Source organism: Condylostylus longicornis, unplaced genomic scaffold (assembly GCF_029603195.1).
Source record: "Condylostylus longicornis isolate FDR11 unplaced genomic scaffold, ASM2960319v2 ptg000194l, whole genome shotgun sequence".
In the NCBI taxonomy this organism is placed as follows: Eukaryota; Metazoa; Arthropoda; class Insecta; order Diptera; family Dolichopodidae; genus Condylostylus; species Condylostylus longicornis.
Genome location: NW_026578162.1, coordinates 32,753 through 57,266, shown reverse-complemented (window position 1 = coordinate 57,266; position 24,514 = coordinate 32,753). Strand labels below are relative to the sequence as shown.

The following is a 24,514-nucleotide window of genomic DNA, read 5'->3' as shown; positions in this document are numbered from 1 at the left end:
ATTTTGTTTCTCGTTGAAGACCACTTTAATTTACAAAACAAAGTTAGTCAATCACAAACTTGATTCGTTTATTACATATTTACGTCATATTGTTGGAATTCAGAGCTCATAGAAAAAGTTTTTCCTCACAATCAACTGGAGCTTTCTGTAATAAGGTAGTAAATTACACTATTAATTTTATAAGTTTTAAATTACAGCTGTTATACAAACATATATATGTTCTCAAAGATTTGTATTGTTAACTCTTGTAGTAGTTCTTATATAGCAACAAAATATATGTAAAAAATAAAAACATAATTGAAAGTGAATTCCAATAATGTCTAATATTATAACGGTACCTAAAGAGTTAGTTTTTCTCTTCTTGTTCACTATTTTTTGTGTTACCGACAAAAAATTACCATTAGTGCATTGAATTTAATCTTTGCGGAAATGTTTAAATGTACATACATAGAGAAGAAGAAAAGAAAAGTATGAAAAAACCCTTCCATGTTTAGAGGAATTTTAAAATCTTCATTTATTATAATGTGATTTCTTTGTTTGTTGTTTTTGTTTTTGAAAAAATATTGTAATATCAAATTGGACGCCAATTTCTTTGGGAACTCATGAAAAATACAAAAGAAAAAAATTAAAAAGTGAATGTCAGTTTTCCTCGTTTCGTGAATTGAACGTACAATAACCGTTTTATGTTTCTTTTTATATTTTTTTTTATTAAACAGTCTAACTAACTGTATATTTTCCTTTTTTTTCTTAAGGTAGTTTTCGCATCATCTCTTCGTAATGCTTTATTATATTTATTATTTCTCGAAACTATGAGATTTTGTATTGAAGACGAAGTTTTTTTCTTCGATTACTTATTTTATTGTTTCGCTTCATCCCCGTATTCATAGCTTCATAATAATTATTATCATTTTTTTGTCGTTGTGCTTTTTAATGTATCATCATTCCATTTCGAGTTAGGTAATTTCTAAAAGATTTTCCTCTTTTCCTTTTATTTATAATCCCAAAAATAAGAAAATGATAAAAAGTAAATGAAAACATCTTGTACTATCTTCAGCAAAACATTTACAAAGCCCAGAGCACGCTCTTAAATTTTGAATTCTTTTTGTACCATTGCTATACTATACTATTTACAGTTATTTTAGTGGTTGTGAATTGTGATTATCATGGTTATATTGATGATGAACCATGTTATGTAAAATGCGCCATCGCCGTTCATTTGTTTATTTTCAGGTGCTCTTTAGTTTTTTTTCGGATTTTCTTTTAGTATTTTTTTTTTATTTTTCCAAGATTTTACAACTTATGGTATAGTGTCACACAATCACATTCACATATTTACAGTTTTAAATTTAATTTAACATTATTTTCATTATGAAGGAGGAAAATAAAAAGTATTAAAATAAAAGAAAAAAAAAAAGTATTTTAAATGAAACTGAGAGTGAATTGGAGCCGTCAGCAGCAGCATTTTCTTTCCACTTTTAAAATTATGTACGTATATTTTCTGATTAAAAATTTTCTTTCTGTTGATATAAATTGGAGTTACAAGTCGAATGATATGTCAGTTCATAATTCAAGCTAGATTAGTAAACATCTTTCGCTTTTAAATAAGCGCTTAAAAAAATAAAAAAAAATATTGGTGTTACCGAAACTATTAGAAACTTTATAAAATAAAAACATTTTTGTTTGCTTTTCAATTACTATTTTTTGATTTCAACAAACGCATAATGAAAAGTTTTATTTTATTATCTTGTTTAACACTTGTCGCCGCCAGGCCGGAAGCTGGATATAACTATCGTCCTGGCGGAGGATCCGGTGGTGGTGGTGGTGGTTTCGGTGGCGGTGGCCATGGTGGAGGATCCGGTGGTGGTTTCGGCGGTGGTGGCCACGGAGGATCCGGAGGTGGAGGATTTGGAGGTGGTGGCGGTTTCGGAGGTACTCATATATTCTAGATAATACAATTTTTTATAATATTCAAATATTTCTAGTACTAAAGAATTTAAAAAAGACAATTAAAATAATGAAAATAATTTATATTTTATAGGATCCGGAATAGGAGGATTTGGAGGTGGATCCTTTGGAGGTGGCGGTGGAGGTGGAGGTGGTGGTGGTTTTGGTGGTGGTTTTGGTGGTGGATTTGGAGGTGGTGGTGGCGGTACTTTAGTTCAAAAACACATATATGTGCATGTACCTCCCCCAGAACAAGAAGAAATTCGCCCACAAAGACCTTTGCCTCAAGCTCAATCTCAAAAACATTATAAAATTATTTTCATTAAAGCACCATCTCCACCATCTTACCAACAACCAATTATTCCAGTTGCACCACAAAACGAAGAAAAAACATTGGTTTATGTTTTGGTTAAGAAACCCGATGAACAACCTGATATTGTTATTCCAACTGCTGCTCCAACTCAACCATCTAAACCAGAAGTTTACTTTATTAAGTACAAAACACAAAAGGAAGGTGGCGGTATTGGAGGTGGAATTGGTGGAGGAATTGGTGGTGGAATTGGTGGGGGAATAGGTGGTGGAATTGGCGGTGGTACTGGTATCGGTGGTGATATTGGTGGCAATGATATTGGCGGAGGATCAGGACCATCAACATCTTATGGGCCACCTGGTAAATCGGGACCATATTAAATTCAATCAAGCCGATAACGAACATAAAAAAACAAAAAGCTGCAATAAAATATGTGAAGCTATTAGCTAGTCCTTTTATAGAAAAAAAAAACGAAATGATAACCGAATTTAAAAGAAAAACAAAAAACATTTGCAAAAAAACCTAAAAAAAAACAATTAAACGAAAATTGTGAAAAACTCATTTCCAAAAACAAAAACTAAAAAAATCCTTTTCCTACAATTCTCTTACTATAATTCTCTAAATAAAGGATTTTTTTATCTTTGCTTTTTGGAAACGAGATGACTGTTCTTTTGTATATAAATATTTCTATTTAGAATTATTCTCAATTTTGTATAAGTAATAATTTTTGCTTTAATTAGTATTTAAGTTCATAAAAACAGTGAGACGCAAACCATATAAGAATATAAAAAAATTTACACCTATGTATATATAAACATAAATATATATTCATGTATCATGTATTTTTATACATTTTAAATTGTAAATACAAAGCATCATATATGCATAGATATAAATGGTGCCTGATAAAATATTGTATATTATATGTAGAAAAATCTTTTGTAAAAAAGATTGTAATAATTGTATTACTCATTTTTTTATTATATTTTTGCAATAAAAAAATGACGGTGACAAAATAACAAAAAATCAAAAAAAAATATTTTTCTTTTTAATTTTAAGAAGCTAAATTTTTAATGAATGTTTCTAGAAAGCGAATAGTAAGTAGTTTTCTCAAAAATACTAAAGTAAAACCGTACACATCTGTTTTAAAATGAGTAAGTAAGCACTTTTAAGTTCCCATCGTTTTAAACAAAGGTAAAAAGAACCTAGTGTTCCTTTTTGTTCAATAAATTTGATCATTCCTGTCAAATAAGTGCGTCTTAGCAGACTATTAAATCTGTGGAGCATGTCTATACAGCAAATCTATAGAGTAACTCTCTGGTTAATGCTATTATTACTTATTTTTAGTTAGTTTTCTTTAAATTTCTTTTTAAATCTTCCAGAAAATTACCGTTTTTTTTCTAAGTTTACAATATTGACATTTGCAATTTAAAGAGTATCTGTCTTGTAAAATAAAAGGTTTGAATTTGTAATGTACATAAAAACTTGACTTTCTAAGGGTATTATGAAAGATTGTCCAAAAAGTTCCAGTAAATATAATTTACTAAATTATATAAAAAAAATGGTGAAAAATTTCATGTTAAAATATCGTTACTTCTAACGGTTTATTTATATACATATTTTATGTAAAGAGAAATATGTATATAATTAACTTTCATAAGTAGGTACCTCTTTAAAATTTATTAAATATTCCACTAGCAAAAAAACTACGAACCATCATTAAAAAATTTTTTTTTTTTTCAATTTTCTTAATTCTTATTTCATTATGTCTTTTATTTTTATGAGTCATTATTTATGTAAGCACATAACCTTTGACTGCTCAATGTTACCTCCTTTAACTTGTAATTACTTTGCTCCATATTTTACTTTTTCACTTACTTTATATGATTGTTATTCATTTTTATAACGGTGTGAATAAAAATAATGTAAGTAGTTTCTTTGACCATTGTGACCTAGTCCGATCAGATATTGTAGTTGATATATTTGCTTTGATTTAGTTCTTTTTTTTTGGTTTTTACTTTTTCTTTTCTTTTTAAAAGTGTTTTGCACAAAAGAATTATATAAGAAATCGTAAACATTGTAAAACGTCATAAAAAGTATATTGTATCACAACCTGTTCCACTTGATCATATTGCAATATTTTTTTTATTGTCTGCTTTCATTCTTGGGCTTTTTTTAAAATAATTTAATGTTAACAAATGAAAGAAAAAGTGAATCTTTTAACCGATTGTTTAATAAAGACTATCATATATGAATGAAGGTATACATAAGGTATACATATGCATATTATGCAGGCAAAATTATATTGATAATAAAATTGTCAGGGATTAGGTAAATGGAGCAAAAAACTCTCAACCGGAATCAAATATTTTTAACTTAGTCTTTCAATTGAGATTAAACTGCTTTATGAACTGTATCATAAAAGTTTATTACATAAGATTTAAAGATCTTGTTTTTTGGTTTTTAGGTATTTTTTAAAACCTTACCTGTTTTGTGATATTTTTAATGCTTATAAATATCCTCGATATTTTGGTTCGAATCTAAATATGTAATAAGAGACGCATATGAAATAATCCGAAAAGAAAACAACATGTAAATAAGTAATGAACGATTTATTATAATAATATCATAAACGAATTTAAAAAAAATGTTAAAATTTTTAACAACTAAATTTTTTATTATTTTAAATAATATTTTATTTTTTTCGCATACACATCACTCGTAAGAAATAATTATTTCAAACTATTCAAAAGTTTTCAAACTTAACTTTGCACTGCTAAATATACCTTTGCATATTATTCGAAACCTTCTCTTCTATAAAACAATTATTAGTAAAGTTATTGTGTCTTCATAAGTAGAGTTAATCAAAATTTTTGGTTGGTTACAGGTTGCAACGTGTATGCAGTTATCATATTTTTACAATTTTCAAAGTTATAACGGTTCACTTCATATGAATGAAATGATTTTTGTAATCAATTCAGAAATCAAATATGTACAAGTATCAATTAAAAACGATTTAATTTTCATATGTAAGTCAAGTACAAGAAAGTAGTTTAATTCCTTTTACCTATTTTTTACCTGTAACACTCCTTAAAACATTGCTTATAGATATTAAGATTTATATTGTATGTAACCGTAGTTATGTCCGTACGAACGTATATTCGAAGGGGATTATAAATTTGCCTTCTGTTTGTAACGCTAAGAAGTAATGGTCTGAAATAAATTTTAAAACTAGATGTCGGAATCCTGTTTAAGTACAATGTGATTCAAGTAACTGCCGCACAACTTTAAAACTTATTTGATAATATTTAAGAAATTATTGACGCTGTAATATAGAGCTTTCGCGTAAGAAGTATATTATTGGGACTTTTATGTGTTATCTGCCATACAACTTCTATAGTTTTTTGGTCAGATGTTAGAAACTGTTGAACATACAGTACCGAAATTTTGCATAAATTAATATAGTATAACATGGCAACTATCATTTCCGTGCAAATGTATGTTCGAGGGGTATTATAAACTCACCACTATGTTGGTAGTGCTAAAAAAATCTGTGACATAGACATGCATTTTTAATCAGTGTCGAGTTCTGAAAATTTCAATTCTTGTTAAATAAGACCAGTGTAAGTCATTGTTTGCTCCATACCCATAGCTATGTCATTTATTCCCCCTTGTAAAATAACAAGTTCGGATGGGTATCACAGAGATGCCATGATCAACTCTATTTTTTATCGTTTTTTATCTAAAAGTACAAAGCTCCATTTACTTAAGTAAGAAAATAATGAAAGCCACTTAACTAGGATGAGATTAATTTGTGACTTCCTTAAAAGCAAAAAAATAAATCTTTTCAAAATATCATTCTACAGTCACTTTTTGGTCACATAATTTTTGTGTACCTGTGGCAGATCATGATTTACAATCATAGTTCATCTTAAATGCCTCTATAAAACATAATTCGTTTGTTCACAAATTATTATTTAGAGAAGGAGGAGAAAGAAAGGAAAAGATAATTGTTTTTGGATTTAGAGATTTTCTATTACCTCACAAATTTAAAACTTGAAAAATAAAGAAAATTATGTTGTATAATTTATAAACTTTCATTTAAAAATTCTAAAGAAATATTACAGAAAAAAATTCAATTAAAAATGTGAAACTAGAGCTACTAGAGTATGTAGCACAAATCAAATAATATTTTGTAGAAGCCCTTGTAAGAAGAACCTGTATCTGTTCATACACAGATAAAGCGCATAACATAATACAAACTATAACAATAAATCTAAATTAAGAATATGTAAAAAACGATTATAACCGCCTAAAACAAAATCAATTTAAATTCTAAACAGAAAAAAATAAAGCTGAAGGGCAAAAGAGGATTACTTTAATAAAGTGATTTAAGTCAGTTCGAATATTATAAAAGGTTTTTCGCATAAGATAGAAAATAATTTCAGAGATGATTATTTAAAGAATTTCTAGTAAAATATTGTATTAAAGGGGGTTGGCGCAGATATATTCGTTTTCGAGCTACGCCTGTTGGCAAAAAGGTCCCAGATTTTTCCTGCATATAAATAAATGGTTATAACTTCGGAAGCATGGCACATAAAATAACCGACGGAGGTTTGTTTTAGAGACAATTAATTGTTCTTTCGGTCTTACAATCGATTTGATTTGAGCTATAGTTATGGAAATAAACCTCAGCAAAGTCAGAATTTTAGTTTAAATTTTTTAAAAAACTCGAAATTTTGCGGAAAACAAAATAATGCGTCCCCCACGCCCTTGCAATTTCTTGCTGGAATATGATGAAAGAATCATCCCTGAAATTATTTACCACCTTATACGAAACTCCCTGTATATCGATTAACTCCACTTGAAACGTAGCAAAAACATTGTAAAGTCTTATACTTGGAGGATTTCTTTTTTAAAAGAGAATATTTTTAAAAGAAATAATTTTGGTTGCCTAACAATCACTTTTTTGGATATAGGTACATAAGTTATAGCTCATTATTAAGGAAACATTCCATTCGCTTAAATGAATTGCTGCACTATATCATTTCCAGGTCATTTACTTTATATCCTACCAACATTTTGTTCGTCAATTTATTTTTTTGTTGTTATTTATTTTATTTGAAAAAGCTCAGTACTTTCAATTTTTATACCCTGCACTTCGTGAAGGGTATATTAACTTTGGTATGGAGTTTGTAACTACTTGAAGGAGTCATCTGCGGTATGGACATATATATATATTCTTGCTCAGCGTAAAATTCTGAGTCGATTTAGACATGTCCGTCTGTCCGTCCGTCCGTCCGTCCGTCCGTCCGTCCGTCCGTCCGTCCGTCCGTCCGTCCGTCCGTCCGTCCGTCCGTCCGTCCGATCGCACGATAACTCAAAAACGAATAATGCAATCGACACCAAACTTTCACAAGTTTTTTCTTTTGTGCCAAGGACGAGCCCTATTGTTATTGGACCAATTCGGACAACAGGTTCGGGGAGCTGCCATACAACTCAAAGAGTTTATTTTAAATATTTCAAAAACTAATAAAGGTATAAATATAAAATTTTGTATACATGTGTCCAATTATATTCTACATATGCTTTAAAAATTATAATGGGATAGCTGCACTGGTTCGGGTGGCTGCCATACAACTCCAACAGCAAATTTTTTATATTCGGCAAAATAATAAAGTCAGATTCATGAAACTTGGCAGTCATGTGTCCAATTATAGGTCAAATATATTTCCGAAGTTTTAGAGGAATCGCTTGACAGGTTCGGGTACCTGCCATACAACTCCAGAAGCTAATTTTAAATATTTGGAAAAATAATAAAGTCAGATTCATAAAACTTGGCAATCATGTGTCCAATTATGGCTCAAATATATTTCTGAAGTTTTGGTGGAATTGCTCGACAGGTTCGAGTAGCTCCCATACAAGTCTAAAAGCTTATCTTAAATATTTGGAAAAATAATAAAGTCAAATTCATGAGACTTGGCAGTCGTGTGTCCAATTATAGGTCAGACATATTTCTAAAGTTTTGGTGCGATTGCTTGACAGGTTCGAGTAGCTCCCATCCAAGTCTAAAAGCTTATTCTTAATATTTGGAAAAATAATAAAGTCAGATTCATGAAACTTGGCAGTTGTGTGTCCGATAATAGATCAGATATATTTGTGAAGTTTTAGTGGAATTGCTTGACAGGTTCGGGTACTTGCCATACAACTCCAAAAGCTTATTTTACATATTTGGAAAAATAATAAAGTCAAATTCATGAAACTTGGCAGTTGTATGTCGAGTTATAGGTCACATATATTTCTGAAGTTTTGGTGGAATTGCGTAACAGGTTCGAGTAGATCCCATACAAGTCTAAAAGCTTATTCTTAATATTTGGAAAAATAATAAAGTCAGATTCATGAAACTTGGCAGTTGTGTGTCCGATTATAGATCAGATATATTTGTGAAGTTTGGGTGGAATTGCTTGGCAATTTCAGGTACTTACCATACAACTCCAAAAGCTAATTTTAAATATTTGGAAAAATTATAAGGTCAGATTCATGAAACTTGGCAGTCGGATGTCCAATTATAGGTCAGACATGTCCGTGAAGTTTCTATAGAATGATTTTAGAGATTCAAGTAATTGCTACACAATAACGAAAGGTGCAGGGTATAATTCAATCGGTTTATACCGACTGAAACGTTTTTACTTGTTAAATTTCGCATCTGTTTTTCATCTTCTTTTTTTGATGATTTTACAAAAAAGTTGTAATAATGTCGATCTCGTTATTTTTTGCCTTAGTTTATTATGTTCATTTTATTTTTAAACCATAGCGCCAATAATATTTTCCTACTCATGTGATATATTTTTGTTCGTGTATATTTAAGGTATGCTTTGTGCCAGATTTTCTGGACATTCTCATTGCATTCACATTGCATGTTCACATTGTATTTGAGTGTGTATATATTATATGCTGGTAGTTCTTTATATAACAAAATATCACACATATATATAAACAATATTTGATAGTTTTTATAGTAGTATTTTTATCGATTCGTGATTTCCGTGGTAAGCATTCAAAGTAATTTAATTGTAATTCAGTAATTTTTGTTAATGTAACTATACAAACTATTTATGTACATACGTACATATATATTATACCTGTGAACATAGATTTAAGCATGTTGCCTGTATGAGAATCAATATAAACATGTACTCGTGCATGCATATGCATAACATAAGTTCACACATACGATAAGACGATGAAGAGTATTCAAAGAGAATGTATGAAAATACGCTTCTTTTTTTTGTTTTCTGACTAGTTTTGCAGGTTTTACTTTTGTTTCTTAAATTATTTTATATCAATGGTCATGCAATGTGTAATTTAATTTACGGTTATAATTGTCTTATTAAAAATTTAAAGAAATATATTCATTTATTTATGAGTAACCAATGCACGCTCACATACATTATAATTAAGAAGAAAGTTATGGGTTTTAATGAAAAGAACATTTGAGCCTCCCGTAGGTGTTACACATAAAAGGCAGTTCTTCAAAATTTTGAAACCAATTTAAAGTCTTTAAATCAAAAAGATTAGCTAAACCTGGTATAATCAAATAATAAGCGGCATGCAATAATGTTTTGTTTATAAATTAATAGCATTGATATGCAAAAGACGGTTTGTAATGTACGAACTATTCAACAACGAAACCTTATAAGATGAGATCTGGCTAGCAGACAAGATTTATATTCTTATTTTATTTCTAATCAACACAAAAGAATTAAAAATTATTTAGGTGATTTCGAAGCTATCACAAAAATTTGTAACACAAATTCTTGCGTGTGTTTTAGTCAAAATTACATTTTTTCTACTTATGCTGGAAACCCCATATGAATATAACACAACCGTTTTAAAAGTCTTAAAGACTTAGATAGTAGGTCCTTAATTTTTTTTGTTCTTTAAGAAAATTTTTCAAATTTATAAATAGATAATTAGGTTTTATAATTGAAAATACACTTTTACAAGGTTTCTGATTTCATTTAACAAAAATTAAACTTTTAGTCATATTTCGGATTTAAAATGGAAAAGTTGCTTTTATTTTTAAACTTCTTTTTAATTTCCATTTCAAAATCAAAAGCAAATGACTTTTCATCGTTTCTAACAGCAAATGCTAGTTTAGGTAAATTATTAATTTTTCAAAAAGGAATTCTCATTATACGTTACCTTCAAATAACTTAACTACTTATAAATTTTTCAGCTGTGATTGTTGATCAAGAATATATAAACAGTAAAGAAAATAATATCTTACATTTAGTTAAAAAACATGCTGAAGATACTGTACGCGATAATTTAAAATATGGCGGCTTAAATATTCGCTATTTTAGTTGGGGCTCAGTACGTTTAAAAAAAGGTAAGCTAAGTCAACCTTAAAAGGATCAATTTTGTTTGAAATTTTCCCTTAATTGAGCTCTAGTGTTATTAATTTATATATGTACATAGTATTTATGATGTTGCTTAAAGGATTTAAAACGCTTAGGTATGTCACAAAAAAAAAAGGTTTTCTGTACAAATTGGACTTCATGTGTTTTAACTAAGTAAACTATAAGCATTAAATATAGCGTATTGCAAAAGAGTGTATTGTAATGATTTTGCTTTTGATAAATATGCATGTTGTGAAATATAAAATAACTATGTAATTTTTAGTTTAAGTATTTTTTTTTTGTTACACATAGTGTAAAGTTAAAGGTTTATAACTTAGTATTTAATTTTCTATACACTTCAATATGTAAGTAAAGTGAGCGAATACAAAAAAGTCCTCTTCATATAGTCAAAACAATAGAGTAGAATAGTACAAAATAATAAGACAAAAATTCAATTATTCAGCTTCAATTAGTGATAAATTCAATCAACAAATAACTTACATCTATAAGTGCATGTCTTATTCAATTTTACGAATTTTTTTTTATCTTCACTGCAGAATTAATTGCATGATAAGATCTGAAAATTGTACTTTAAGCAAAAAATTAAAAGTAAATTAACACTTAATTTTAATTCATAACCCACTTTTCGCGTAGTTTGTATTGATCTTAATTTCAGTATTGATCCCAATTTCCTTTTCCTTATTATATATTTCAAAACCCATAATTATTTGTTTAAATTTTTGCACAGATTTTATTGCTGCTATTACTGTATCAGATTGTCAAAAAACATGGTCCTTCTTTGAATCCGCTGAAATTAATTCAATATTATTATTAGCTGTAACTGAAGTTGATTGCCCTCGTTTACCAATTGATCAAGCTTTAATGGTAATTTTTATCTTTTGTTTAAAATTTTTGCATAATAATTTCTCATTATATATTTTGAAATAAATAATTTATTAAATTAAACAATTGCTATTTAAATTTGCGTAAAGCATATAAACTTATTGTGTTAGTTTTATGCTCTGTGATAAAACTTTTAATGTGTAAAATTTCTTTCAGGTATTTTATGTTATAAACTCAAGTAGTATCAATGTATATATTAAAAGAGCATATATTTGCTTACAATGGATTTACTTGTGTATACAATAATTGAAATTTCATGTAGATGTACAAAACAATTATACCAAAAGTAGACCAAAATTCTATCTTACAAGGTATTGAGTTTTGTGTTACAAGTTCAATAAAAATGAAATGTGTAAGATACCCCGAAAATTAAGTCAAAAATAAAGCGAATACAAATAAATAAAATAAACTTACTAAACTTTTAGGCTAGAATTCAGTTTCAAAGTTCTCTAAAACAAAGTTGAAATAATTAATATTAGTATTCTTGTTTATATAAGTCAAATATTTCAAGGGTGTTAGTAACTTTTTTAAAACAGATTTGTGTAAAAATTGAAAGACATTCACCCTTTTTGTGAATATTCCTTTTATTTCTACATATTTCAAACAAAACTGTGCACATGAAATTTAATGTACCTATAAATCTTATTCGCACAGATTATGAATCCGAAAGAGATTTTCACAATTTCAAAATCTATGTTTTATTATTTTAGTTGCAATTGCCGAACATTAATATTAAAATATTTAAATCTCATAAAATTTAGTTCAAGTATTTTGTAAAAACTTTTAAAAAATATTTTGAAATTTGCTATATAGTTGTGCTCTTAATTTAATAATAGTTTTTACAAAACAAAAAAAATCTGATGTGGTCAGCACATAAAGGCAATGTGTATTGTCTAGTTAAGTGAAAATGTTAAAGAATACTATAAAAATGTCTGTTAAATACTTCTTTTCAATTTTAAGAACATTAGTAAGCTTATTATTTATTTATTATTTATTTATTTATTTATAACTTAAAATTAAAGAATGAATATACAGATACATATTTTTTAGACAGAACAAATTTTTGACTTAAAAATTAAATTTAAAAATTATACAAAATAAAACTTATTAGTAATAATATTCCATTAAATATGAATATAGACAATGAAAAGCTAAAACAAGAATTTGTTAAAATAAAGCAAAGGATTATACTTAACTATAAGTAAATAGAAGCTTTTTCATCGTGTCTTTCTTCAGTGAAAAGTCAAGTCTGTGTTTGTGTTTGTTGCATAAACGCAGCATTCTGCTGACAAATTCATGTTTCCCATAATTAGTCCTATGAAAAGGAACCATGAAAAGATCCGGGGAATGAGACCTAAGGTTGGAATTAAACACAATTTTATTTAAAATGTCGGGGGAGATTAAGTCAGTTTTCATAAGCTGAAAAATGAATAACAAGTCCGCGACATCACGTCTTTTACCCAGTGTGGGTAGGTCAATTAATTTTAGTCTGTGCTCGTAAGGTGGAAGAATGGTGGGGTCCTCCCAAGGAAGAAGGCGCAGTTTTTTTTTTCTCAAAAAATTTTTTTGAATAGACTCAATGCTATTAATATGTATATCATAATAGGGTGACCATACTTGTGAAGCATATTCAAGATGGGAACGGACCAGGCATGTGTAGGATGATTTTAAGACATAAGGATCATTAAACTCCTTTGACCAGCATTTAATGAAACCTAACATCGAGCTTGATCTGCAAATGATATGATTATAGTGGTTTATAAATGATAACTTGCTATCGAAGTAAACACCCAGGTCCATTATTGAATCAACTCGACTAAGAGCTTGGCCATTAAAAGTATAGTTTGTAAAAAATGGCCGTTTTTGCATAGAATATCACATTTGTGCACATTTACTTACACTGATTTTTAGTTTGTTACTTGAGCACCAGCCGTAGAAGCGGTTAAGATCATTTTGAAGAAACAACGCATCATTTGTAGTGCTTATTTTTTTAAAAATTTTCATGTCATCAGCATATATTAATACCTTACTGCGCGTTAGCATCGAAACAACATCATTAATTGAAATTATGAACACTAAGTGACTACCCTGGGGTACACCAGAGTTAGACGAAAGAGGCGAGGAAATTGCTGAACGAAATCTGTTGTCCTGCCAGAAAGATATGACTTTATCCATGCTAAGAAGTTGTCAGGGAATCCTAAGAGTTTCAATTTTAAAATAATAATTTCATGTAGTAGTATGTCAAAGGCTTTGCTAAAGTCTGTGTAAATCACGTCCGTCTGATACCCATTTTCCATATTATTTGAGAAAACTGTTGTGGCTTCCACTAGATTAGTTAGTCATCGTATAGTTAACATACCTAGAAAAATGTAAATTTGGCTCTTAGTAGAATTTTGCTTTGTGCTACCTGAATTCCCTGAAATGCTCGCCAGTTAATTTCCGTAACAACCAGAATCAAATATCAAATTTCAAGAAATTCCATCAATTCGTTCCGTACATATGGTGAAAAATATAAAATCGGCCCGCAGATCAGTTTTCGCGCCCTGATCTTTCCAAAAAATTTGTATGTTAATTATTTTAGTACGAAGAATTTAATAATAAATTTCAATAAAATCGGTTGATTATTTCTCTTGATATACACAAAAATGTGTATTTGGCCCGTAGTAAACGTCTAGTTGCTAACACCTGATTTCTTCCGAAAATTGGGAGGTTTCACGGACGGTCGAGCGAAGCTTATATATGAAATTTCAAGCAAATTGGTTGAATAGTTTCTTTAAAATGGTCGAAAATGTAAAACAGGCCCGCTAAAAAGTGCACATCCCGACACCTGATATATTGCAAAAGTTGATCAATCCGTGCCATGGTCGAAATAAACTTACATATAAAATTTCATCAAAATCGGTTGTGCAGAACTTAAGATACACGTGTGCACACACAGACCGACAGATCGACAGGTTGCTAAAAATAGTTTACTTACACTTCCCTATTATGGAGAAGTGCATTCCCACCGAAAACTCGATATGCAAAATTTATTGTATACACAACAGGGACTGTAAAAATTAGTTAATTAACATATAAAAAGAAATTCAATTAAAAACAATAATGATCTCGTATCCTTAAGCTTATTTGCTTGGCTACTTAAATATATATTAATAGATGTCCTTTCAGAAATTCCTTTAAGCTAGTATATTGCAATTGACTTGTTGTATACATTTTACCCTGTATTAATATTAACTCAATGTACATAAATATTTACAAGTGGACAGAAACTTAAACTGACCAATTTTGAATGATCGCTTTCTACTCTTGAAAATTTCTTTAGTAAAAGTTTCATATTTATTTACAATCATTACGAGAATTACTTATAGTTGCTCTATAACTTTTCAGAATACAATAACTCTACATGTACTTCGGAATTAGCATGAAAAAAATTACTATGAAATTCGTAATTTCTCCGAGTTCAATGCTATGAATGAAATTCGCAATAAGGATAATTACCTAAACACCAAAAAATTTTACAATAATCTACCGGTGTTTTTTGACTGTCTGTTTTATACCACGACAGTTTATAATTCTCATATTTATTAACAACAAAAAATATTGGAATTTTTATTAATTTTTGTTTTTTTTTTTTGTTTTTGCAAACTCATATTAAAAATTCTAATAATGTTTGACTGTGTATCTTTCTTTTTATATGCTATAATTGCAAATGTCATTTTCGAAAAAATGTATAAGCTGCTTATTTATCAAGTTAAGAGCACAAAATTTTAATTAGATTTTGAAAAACGTTCGTAGACAAATCAGTTTAAAGTCCCAAATTAAGAATCTGTACGTGCGCCTTAGTGTTATACAAATGAAATAGAATATATGGGATCCTACCCTGTAGTTTTTATAATGCGCACGAACATATATATAGATTGAAATTATGTATAACACATATTAAGGTAATTTCAAAGCAAACATATTAAATCTGACAGTATAAATTCAATAAAATTCTTAATAAAACTCAATTCGTTCCAAATGTATTAAAATACTAAACTTTGGGCATAATTAAACATACCTACTTAAAAACCGTTTCACCTCAGCAAAATAAAACCAAACATAATATAAAGAAAGAAGAAAAATCCGCCAAGAAAAATGCAAGTATGTACTAAAAATTTCTGTAATTTTATATACAAACGTGGTAATTCTATATATATTATAGTATAATATAACAACAATAAATTACGTCTTAATTACACTTGATAATTAAAACAAAAAGTGAAAATTTTGTTTAAGGTAAATTGTAATTAAAAATTTATAACACAATAAGTACTTACATAAGTAAATATATACATATATTTATTCACACATCCAAATACCAAAAAACCATAAAATTTCAAAAAATTGTAGAGAAGATCGTTTAAATGTAGTATAACAATTGGTAATTTGTTTAAACACTTTCTAAATTTTTTCATCATCAGAAAAAAAAAGATCATTCGGATATTACAGTTAACTAGAATTTCTAAAAACTTGTTGTTTGGACACACCAAATTGCTTAAAAATTTTCTACACTCTTTGAGAGTGTAGAAAATATATGCAAGCAACAGGCGTACATATTTTATATCATATTTTAAAAAGATGTAATCCTATTATAAATAAAAGGGCAACTAATAAACATATTTTTTCCAATTCGCTACGAAAAAAAAATTGGAATATTTTCTTTTGTAATATGGAAAAAATTTCACATGAAAATACAATTTTAAATGTGTTCCGACAATATAGCTTCGAACGTACTTAATTATAGAATATAATTGATAACATTAATTGCACGTTTTAATGTTAAAATTTCTAGAATATTCATGATAGATACAACATAAATTTAATCTAGCTACCGCTTACCTGCTTATATTCAACTGTAGTAGCAGGGTGATTCAGAAAGATACATCAACATATATCATTGGTTAAAGCAGGCATACAAAAGACGCGGGCCTCGTGTGGCCAGCAGTTCTGGATCTTGCGGCCCGTTACTATGTTTGAAAATTATGAAATTTAATTCTTATATTCTTGACAAATATTCATTCACCAAAAAGAAAGTTGTGAAACCAGACTGAAGGTTCTGCGAGAATTTATCACACATCCAAAAACCAAACTGCATATGCGAAAAGTTCACAACTATATGTAAATATTAGCAGGAGCCGAATTTTTACGTTAGTTTATTTCGAGAAGTGGAAAGCGAATTTTTAGTTTGTCTATAAATCAAAAAATAATTTGAGCCCGTTTAATTTTCTTTTATTTGTAAACTGTAAATCAGTTAAGTAAATTTGGAATTTTATTAATCAGATTAAATTATTATAAACTGAATTTGAAAGAAGATTTTTAGATTTTAATAGATGTTAAAATGAATATTCTGTATTAAAACAAAAAATTAGAGAAGTGGAAATTACTAAATTTCATAATTATTTATAAATAAATCAATTTCCCAATATTTCAATTACTATTACATAATATAATCAGTTAATATTAGTTAAGCGTGTTTTTGCCATGTTTGGAAGCACATATTACTTTTTATTTTAAATAATAAAAATCACAATTTGTGTATAATTTAATAGTTTAAGTTCTTTTTTATTGTGCGGCCCGAAGTAATGTGCGGAAACCCTAAAATGGCCCGTGATGATAAATGAGTATGATATGCCTAGGTTAGAGAGAAAATGGGTAAAACCTTTGTTTGGCCTAGGTGCAAAATCTCAAGGGTTTCCGTGTTACAGAGATTTTAAAGAGTTTTCACGAAATTTCTACTTATTAAATTTTTCTTAATTATAACTTCCGCTCGGAAAAAGATAAAGACTTCAAACAATCAGTTTCTGAAGGTTTAGTTATTTATATTTTATGTCAGAATACCAAGCATCAAACTTGAATCAAATCAAATTTTTCCCCTTTTTTATTTTTTCAGTTTTTTCTAACCAGATTGAATTATTGCAATTTTTTTACAAAAGTCACGTTCCTAAGCTTTAATTTAGTTACTAAGGGTTGAAAAATCTTTTATAGTAAAGAAGATATAGGAAGAAAACCAAGATTTGTCAAAATTTTATACTCGTATGTTGTTTTACGATAGCATATGTTATTGTATACCTTCAGGAATCACCCTGTATAAAGTAAAATTATATTATAACTAAATATTACTAAGTTTATATTAAAACTAAAACTCGTACAATTCATTTTAAGCCTTACTATTATTCTGTCTTCCTCTAAGAAGCAAATCAAGTTTTAGAAAACTTTATTTTGGGACTTAGCCGTTTATATAAACTGGTTCGCGTTTACAATAATAATATACAAAAATTCTCTTATTATATTGATTTCAACTTCAATTAACAGAATCTACCTTTATTTTCAGATTCCATTAACAACAAGAGGTATAGATATCGCTCAAATGATTTTAGATATTAAAACACAGAGGATATTAAAATGGAAATCAGCAGCTCTGATATATGATGAATCAATTGGTAATATAAGACAATTTTCGGAGATAAGAAAAGAAAAAACTTTCTTTTAAAAAAAGAAAGAAGATTTTCTTCCCTTTATAAGAAAACGAAAAAATTCTCTCCTCATCTTTTTAATGATGTTGTTCCGGGGAGTAAAAAGTTGGGAAATTCCTTCAGAATTTTTAAAAAGTACCTTATAGACAAACTAAATTTTGTGTAATTTATATTCCTCTTTATATCAGCACTTCAATTATGGATAAATTCAAATGTGTCTGAGTTAACCAAATACATAGTTGTGAATAATTTAACATTCAGTGCATATAATTATGATTTTTTCAAGGTCATATTTTCATAAAATCTTCGTCAATTGGAAACTAATACATATAGTTAGAAACAAATAGTTATATTAAACCTTAATACTTTGTGATTTATTTAAATTTTTCAATTAACGGCAAATTTAATTGTTTTTCACTTTAGAAGACGAAACTTCATATGTTATAGCATCCTTAGTTCATGAACATCCAAAGAATCGATTGAGTCCAATATCTATTTTTATTAATAAAGCGAGCAATAAAAAAGAGGAGCGAGAAATGTCAATAGAACAGCTTTTAAAAAAATATACAGTTTTTAAATATAACAAATTTGTTGTGTTCACATCTTATGCAGATCTAGTAATTAACGCTGCTTCAAAATTAAAAATGTTTACCAGTTTCAATCAATGGTTATTTCTCCTACCAGCCCGTTCAGATATCAAATACAACGTTTATACTCTAGTACAAAACATAAGTGAAGGTGCAAATGTTGCTTTCGCCAGTAACAATACTAAAGATAAATGTCAGGTTAGCAAAATTTTATATTTTTTTTATATTAGTATTTAATTAAGACTAGTTAATTTTCTTAAAGTTTTTTTTTCATAAGGTTCAAGAGAGAATTTTTATGCTAAGCACTATCGATTACTAATGATTTAAAAAATACTTACATTTTTGACTTGTAGTTTTTTACAGATTTGTACAGTGCGGGATAACAGTGGCACGCAACCACGTATAAAAATCTATCGTGAATCCCCGCGCTGAGTGCGGAACATGACTTTACAGCACATGACTTATTTTGAATGAAAACTTTCTATCAACAAGATTAAGCTTGTTTTGCTTAAATTGAAAATAACAGTCGTATACTATTAATGAAGACAGTTTCCCAACAGACTTAAGGTCTTGTAACACCAAATACCAGCGTGCATTTGTATAATGATATTTTTCGAAAAAAAAATTGGCCTTTCACGATTTAAGGCAACATATCGAAATTGCTCTTGTCAGTAACAAAAGGTATTATTACCTATTGAGTTCCAAATAATAGACACTTGTGAAGTCATATGAAAGAGCAAAAAAAATCACGAAAAAACGAAATTCTGAAAATTTTTAAAAGCTTATATTTCCTAAACCGTTCAAGTCGTTAATAAGCTAAAAAGTTGAGTAGAATATTTTACCAGATTTAATAATATTTTTGAAAAAACCACCATTATTTCACAAATTTTAAATATTAATTTTTCTCAAAAAAAAACCGTACCTTTGGAATCTATAATGAGTCCCTCATATGCAAGATAACATTGCTCATATGCAAGAAAACATATTTAACTTGACCTTCGGTCGATCTTGATGACTTCAATGGAATGATATAAACATGTATATGAGCTATTAAAAATCTTACTTCCAAAGTTCTTTTTCGTCCTTTAATAACTTTTTGGCCAAAAGTGGTAAAACTAAAGTTTCATGTTTCATCATATATTATGACGTTACAAAGTGAAAAGCCATTACCCCGAACCACTTTTTAATACAAGAGCTGAAATATTAAATAAATTGAAGTGTTGTCGGCGCATAAATTTTTCTCCATTGTTAAAAAAAAAAAATTATTTTAAAGTTATTCAAATTGAATGTTTTAAGGAAACATAATTGTTTACGTGTACATGTATAGATGCATTATAATTTGATCTGGCCACATCATGACAGGAAAAAAAACTTGTGGGTTCTTGTCTCCAATATTCTCTTGTTTTAGATTAATTCACGATTTATCGCCGCCGAATTTTCAAACAAATGTTTTATTTTAAGCGTTTCTAAGCTTTTTTAGTTCTAAAAGTTTGGTTTGTAAAAATTAGTAAAGTCCCAAACCATAAATTGAAATCTTATCCAAAATTTTTATACACATATGAATTAATAATTTTTAGTACACGAAGTACACAATTCAGCTATTTCAAATATTTTTGTTTTTGATATTTTGGCAGAGCAAATTTTAGTAGGTACTAATTTATTTAGAACCAAGTGATATTTTTTGATTTTAATATTAAAGTAAAAGGGCAATTTTACTTTAGAAGTAATTTTAAAATTTAATTTCATACTTCAAAATTATTTCAACATTTAAAATTATTGCTACATACATGATTTATATCAAAAATAATTGCACAACTTTTATCAGAATCCTTTTGACTTATAGTATTTTCATATTGCTATGTTTCAATTTTTTTGAACAAAAGGAATCTATTTTTTGTACAATAACGGAGCTTCTTACTGGATTTGTTAAATCTCTTGCTAAAATAATAAGCGAAGAAAGTGCTTTGTATGGGCAAATATCAGATGAGGAATGGGAAGCCATAAGATTGACAAAAGGTGAACGACAAAGAGAAATGTTACGTTTCATCAGAGTAAGCACAATGCAACAATTATCTACATTTTTAACAATAATTCATTTAAAGAAATATAATGTTACCACAAATTTTTTAGAATTACTTAATTACATCTAGTAAGTGTGCAGGCTGTTCGGAATGGATTTTTCATTCAGTTTCATCATGGGGCTCTGGCTATCTAGCCAAGAAGTTAGGATTAAGTATCAATGCTACTTCGTTACTTTAAATGGCAAACTTTTAATGCCTTTATTTCTAGATGCTTCTCAAAATTTCGGCTTAATAAAAGCAGCTATTTGGAATTCCATGTTCGGATTCCATATTAGAGATACTATTTTTCCTCATGTTGAACATAAATTTCGAAACATTTCCGTGAATATTCTGACCCATAACGTAAGATATAACGTAATTTACAAAGTAATACATACAGCAAAAATAATTAATCATAATCTTCAATACACTACCCTCAATATTCTAACTTTCTAGCTTAAATATGTTTTTATAAACACATAGAGTAAGTTAAAAAATTCTTACAGAATCCACCATGGCAAATTATTTCAAAAAATCAGGATGGAACGCTAGATATACCAAAATCAGCAGGAATTGTTATGGAAATAATAAAGGAGTTAAGCTTAAAGTTAAATTTTTCGTAAGAAATTGAGTATCAATCATAGCTTCATTTATTTTAATATTAATAAAGTTTAGATATGATATTCATGAAATTCCGAGTATAGAAGTCAACCAAAATGATGAGGTATACATAATTTTTCAAAATTCAAAGCTTTAAAATTCATATACATTCGCAGGAAAATCGTTTACCAGGTTCTATTACAAATATAGTACCATCAAATTTGCCTGTCATGCTTGATGCAACTAACGTAATTTTTTTTTTTCTATAACATAATATAACAGTATATTAATTTACCATGTCATAGTTTTTATTTGTGGCGGTTGCGACTACTATAAAAGAACTTGAAAATAACAATTTTAATTTTACAATTCCAATTAGTGTGCAACAGTATTCTTTCTTAATACGAAAGCCGGATGAAATTAGCCGTATTTACTTGTTTACAGCACCATTTACAACACTAGTAAGTTTTATCATAACTGCCTTTGTACAAAATTTGTCCAGGACTCCGATTGGGCAATTGTTTCAAAACATGCTTATAACAGTTTATAAAACTTGCTAAAACATGTTATTAAATAGGTTATACCTACTTGTAAAATAAGTAGCGAAGTTCCATATGGATATTAATTTTCTTTATTTTCAAATGTTCATTATGAGAATTCGAAATAAAGAAAATTAATATCCATTTCATTTAAGGTATGGGTCGGATTAATTTGTTCAGTGATAATAACAGCACCAATTTTATTTGTGGTTAATGAACACGGCGCTTTGGACAGTTTGAAAACGAAAGGTTTACAAAAAATGAAAAATTGCTTTTGGTACATTTATGGAGCTCTCTTACAACAAGGTAATATTTGTTAAGTTTAAACCAGATTCATTTTTTCTATATAAATGTTTTTTTTGGGATTTATTTAACATGTCTCAGGTGGACTTTATTTACCAAAAGCAGATAGCGGTCGGCTCATTATTGGAATTTGGTGGATTGCAGTTATTGTTCTCATAACAACATATTGCGGAAATTTAGTTGCTTTTTTGACATTTCCTAAATTTGAAAAGGGTTTAACGAACATTAATGAAGTTTTAGAAAATTCTGATGTTAAAACCTATGGACTTCGAAAAGATACATTTTTTGAGATTTATTCAAAGGTAAAAATATTTTTGTAGTTTTCTGTTTTTGCTTTATTAAAATCTACAGTAAATTCAATAAACAAAGCTAATGTTTCTGTTTGTATGTATGTATACTGAGAATTGTATTTTAGTAAACTGAATCTTTTTTTGTATACATATAATAAAATCTATTAAAATAAGTCTAACCTTATTTTAAGGATTCTACAAGAGAAGATTTTAAAAAATTTGTTGAACGAGCTACAATATATAATGATCAAATATCAGAAAATGTTGCTTCTGTTCAAGATGGACAGCGTGTTAATATAGATTGGAAAACCAATTTACAAATGACAATTCAAAATCATTTTACGAAACAAAAAGTTTGTACTTTTGTCTTAGGTGTGTATTACAATTTCATTTTTTTAAGATTGTAAAATCAATATACATTCTACATTATTGCGTCACAGCACCTCAAAGTTTCCTCGATGAACAAATCGGACTAATTATGCCTAGAGACAGTCCTTATTTGGACTTATTTAATGAAGAATTGAAACGATTACTTCAAATGGGATTTATTCAAAGATGGCATGAAAAATATCTACCTCCACCTGATAAATGTAATTTAAGAAGTTTATCAAGGCAAATAGTAAATCATAAAGTTGATCTTAAGGATATGCAAGGATGTTTTGCATTAATGTTTTTGGGTAATATTAAAGCAGCTTAAAATTATTATTACAGTGATTAAGAAAAAAAGTAAAAATATTTAATTTTTTTTCAGGATTTTTTGTTTCATTTACATTCTTTTTAATAGAGATTTGGCTTTCCAAATTCTTGGAGAAAAAACAAAAAAGGGCTATATTGAACAGAATGATTGATTAAAAGGTCTCGTTTACTCTTGATATAATAGAAATTGCCTAATGTTATTTATCTTTGTTGGAGACATATTGGTCAATACATTGTGTTACGCAACATAGTAACCTAGTATATTAAATGTCCATTTTTAAAGTTGAAATATTTTTATGCTTCTAGTTAATTATAAAAAAAATTTTCTGATTGTTGTAATAATTATAACTTTACTTAAGGATTTGAACAGCGTTGTCAAATACCTAACGATATAGCACAAGTGTTTTTAAAAATTTAGTAAGACCTGCCACTTCTAAATCAAAACAAAAAATCTTTAATATTAGGAACTAAAAAATCTGAAATTGTAGTACTGTTTTAAAATCAGAAATTTTAAAACAAGTCTATCAAAAAACCCATTTCTTGTTTATTCGTCTTCTAATTTCTTAAAAAATTAATATTAAACTAAATTAATTCAATATTCACAGTTGGCAGCAAAGAAAGTACAACTGCCTTTTTTTTTTATATTCATTTCTCAAATAATTCACTGGCAGTATTTAATTTTAAAAATAATATATCCCAGTCACAAAATTCCAGTACTGATACGAGTATGAATCAATTATTAGTGCTACACAACGATAATACTAAATTTTATTTAGCTATAAAATTTAATTTTAATTTTTTTAGTAAGGCTACAAGAACCTCACAGTCATAACCAAAATGTGTCATTTCTAGTTTAAATACATACATAATATGATTTCAGTAAATTCTAACAAATTTAATACTTAATTTTAACATTCAAAATTATTAATTTTAGAAATCATTAAAAACTTGCACTGCCAATGTTCTAAGTTAAGATTGTCATTAAAATAACCGGCTAAAATTGAATTTCTTTAAAGGTTCTAAGGTAAATCCATTTAATTATATTTTGAAATTACTTTACAGTACTTGGTTTCGTTAATTCAAAATCATTAAAATAATTTCGTTAATTCAAAATTGTTAAAAATTAATAAAAAGTGTTAGAATTTATGAAGTTTCGATAGAGAGATAGAAGATTAGATGCAACGTCAAACATAATGGAAATATCTAACGAATTTTCAGATAAAGCAAATTTTCAAAGAAATGTTTTATTTGAAATTGTTGTAAAAATTACTGTGCATTTCAGTGCAAAAGTTCTTTAAAATTGCGTTCCAAACGATATCAATATATGTATTTTGACCATTTATACAATTATACGAATAATCAAAA

The 24,514-nt window shown here is 28.1% G+C and overlaps 2 protein-coding genes across 2 annotated transcripts; both read left to right on the top strand.

Moving 5' to 3' along the window:
* Positions 1-1,721: 1,721 nt before the first annotated feature.
* Positions 1,722-2,843, top strand: LOC129616386 (uncharacterized). The gene is made up of 2 exons (XM_055532009.1): positions 1,722-1,929; positions 2,039-2,843. Exons 1-2 carry the CDS (start codon positions 1,722-1,724, stop codon positions 2,632-2,634), a joined length of 804 nt encoding a protein of 267 aa, XP_055387984.1. The 3' UTR covers positions 2,635-2,843.
* Positions 2,844-9,497: 6,654 nt separating this feature from the next.
* LOC129616384 (ionotropic receptor 93a) lies at positions 9,498-23,150 on the top strand. Its single transcript, XM_055532007.1, has 17 exons — positions 9,498-9,519; positions 10,374-10,415; positions 10,494-10,646; positions 11,405-11,541; positions 17,933-18,041; positions 18,498-18,859; positions 20,545-20,712; positions 20,792-20,894; positions 20,951-21,084; positions 21,228-21,340; positions 21,397-21,445; positions 21,498-21,569; positions 21,627-21,782; positions 22,016-22,166; positions 22,245-22,465; positions 22,645-22,825; positions 22,894-23,150. The coding sequence occupies exons 1-17, from the start codon at positions 9,498-9,500 to the stop codon at positions 23,148-23,150; spliced, it is 2,430 nt and encodes an 809-aa protein (XP_055387982.1).
* The last annotated feature ends 1,364 nt before the right edge of the window (positions 23,151-24,514 follow it).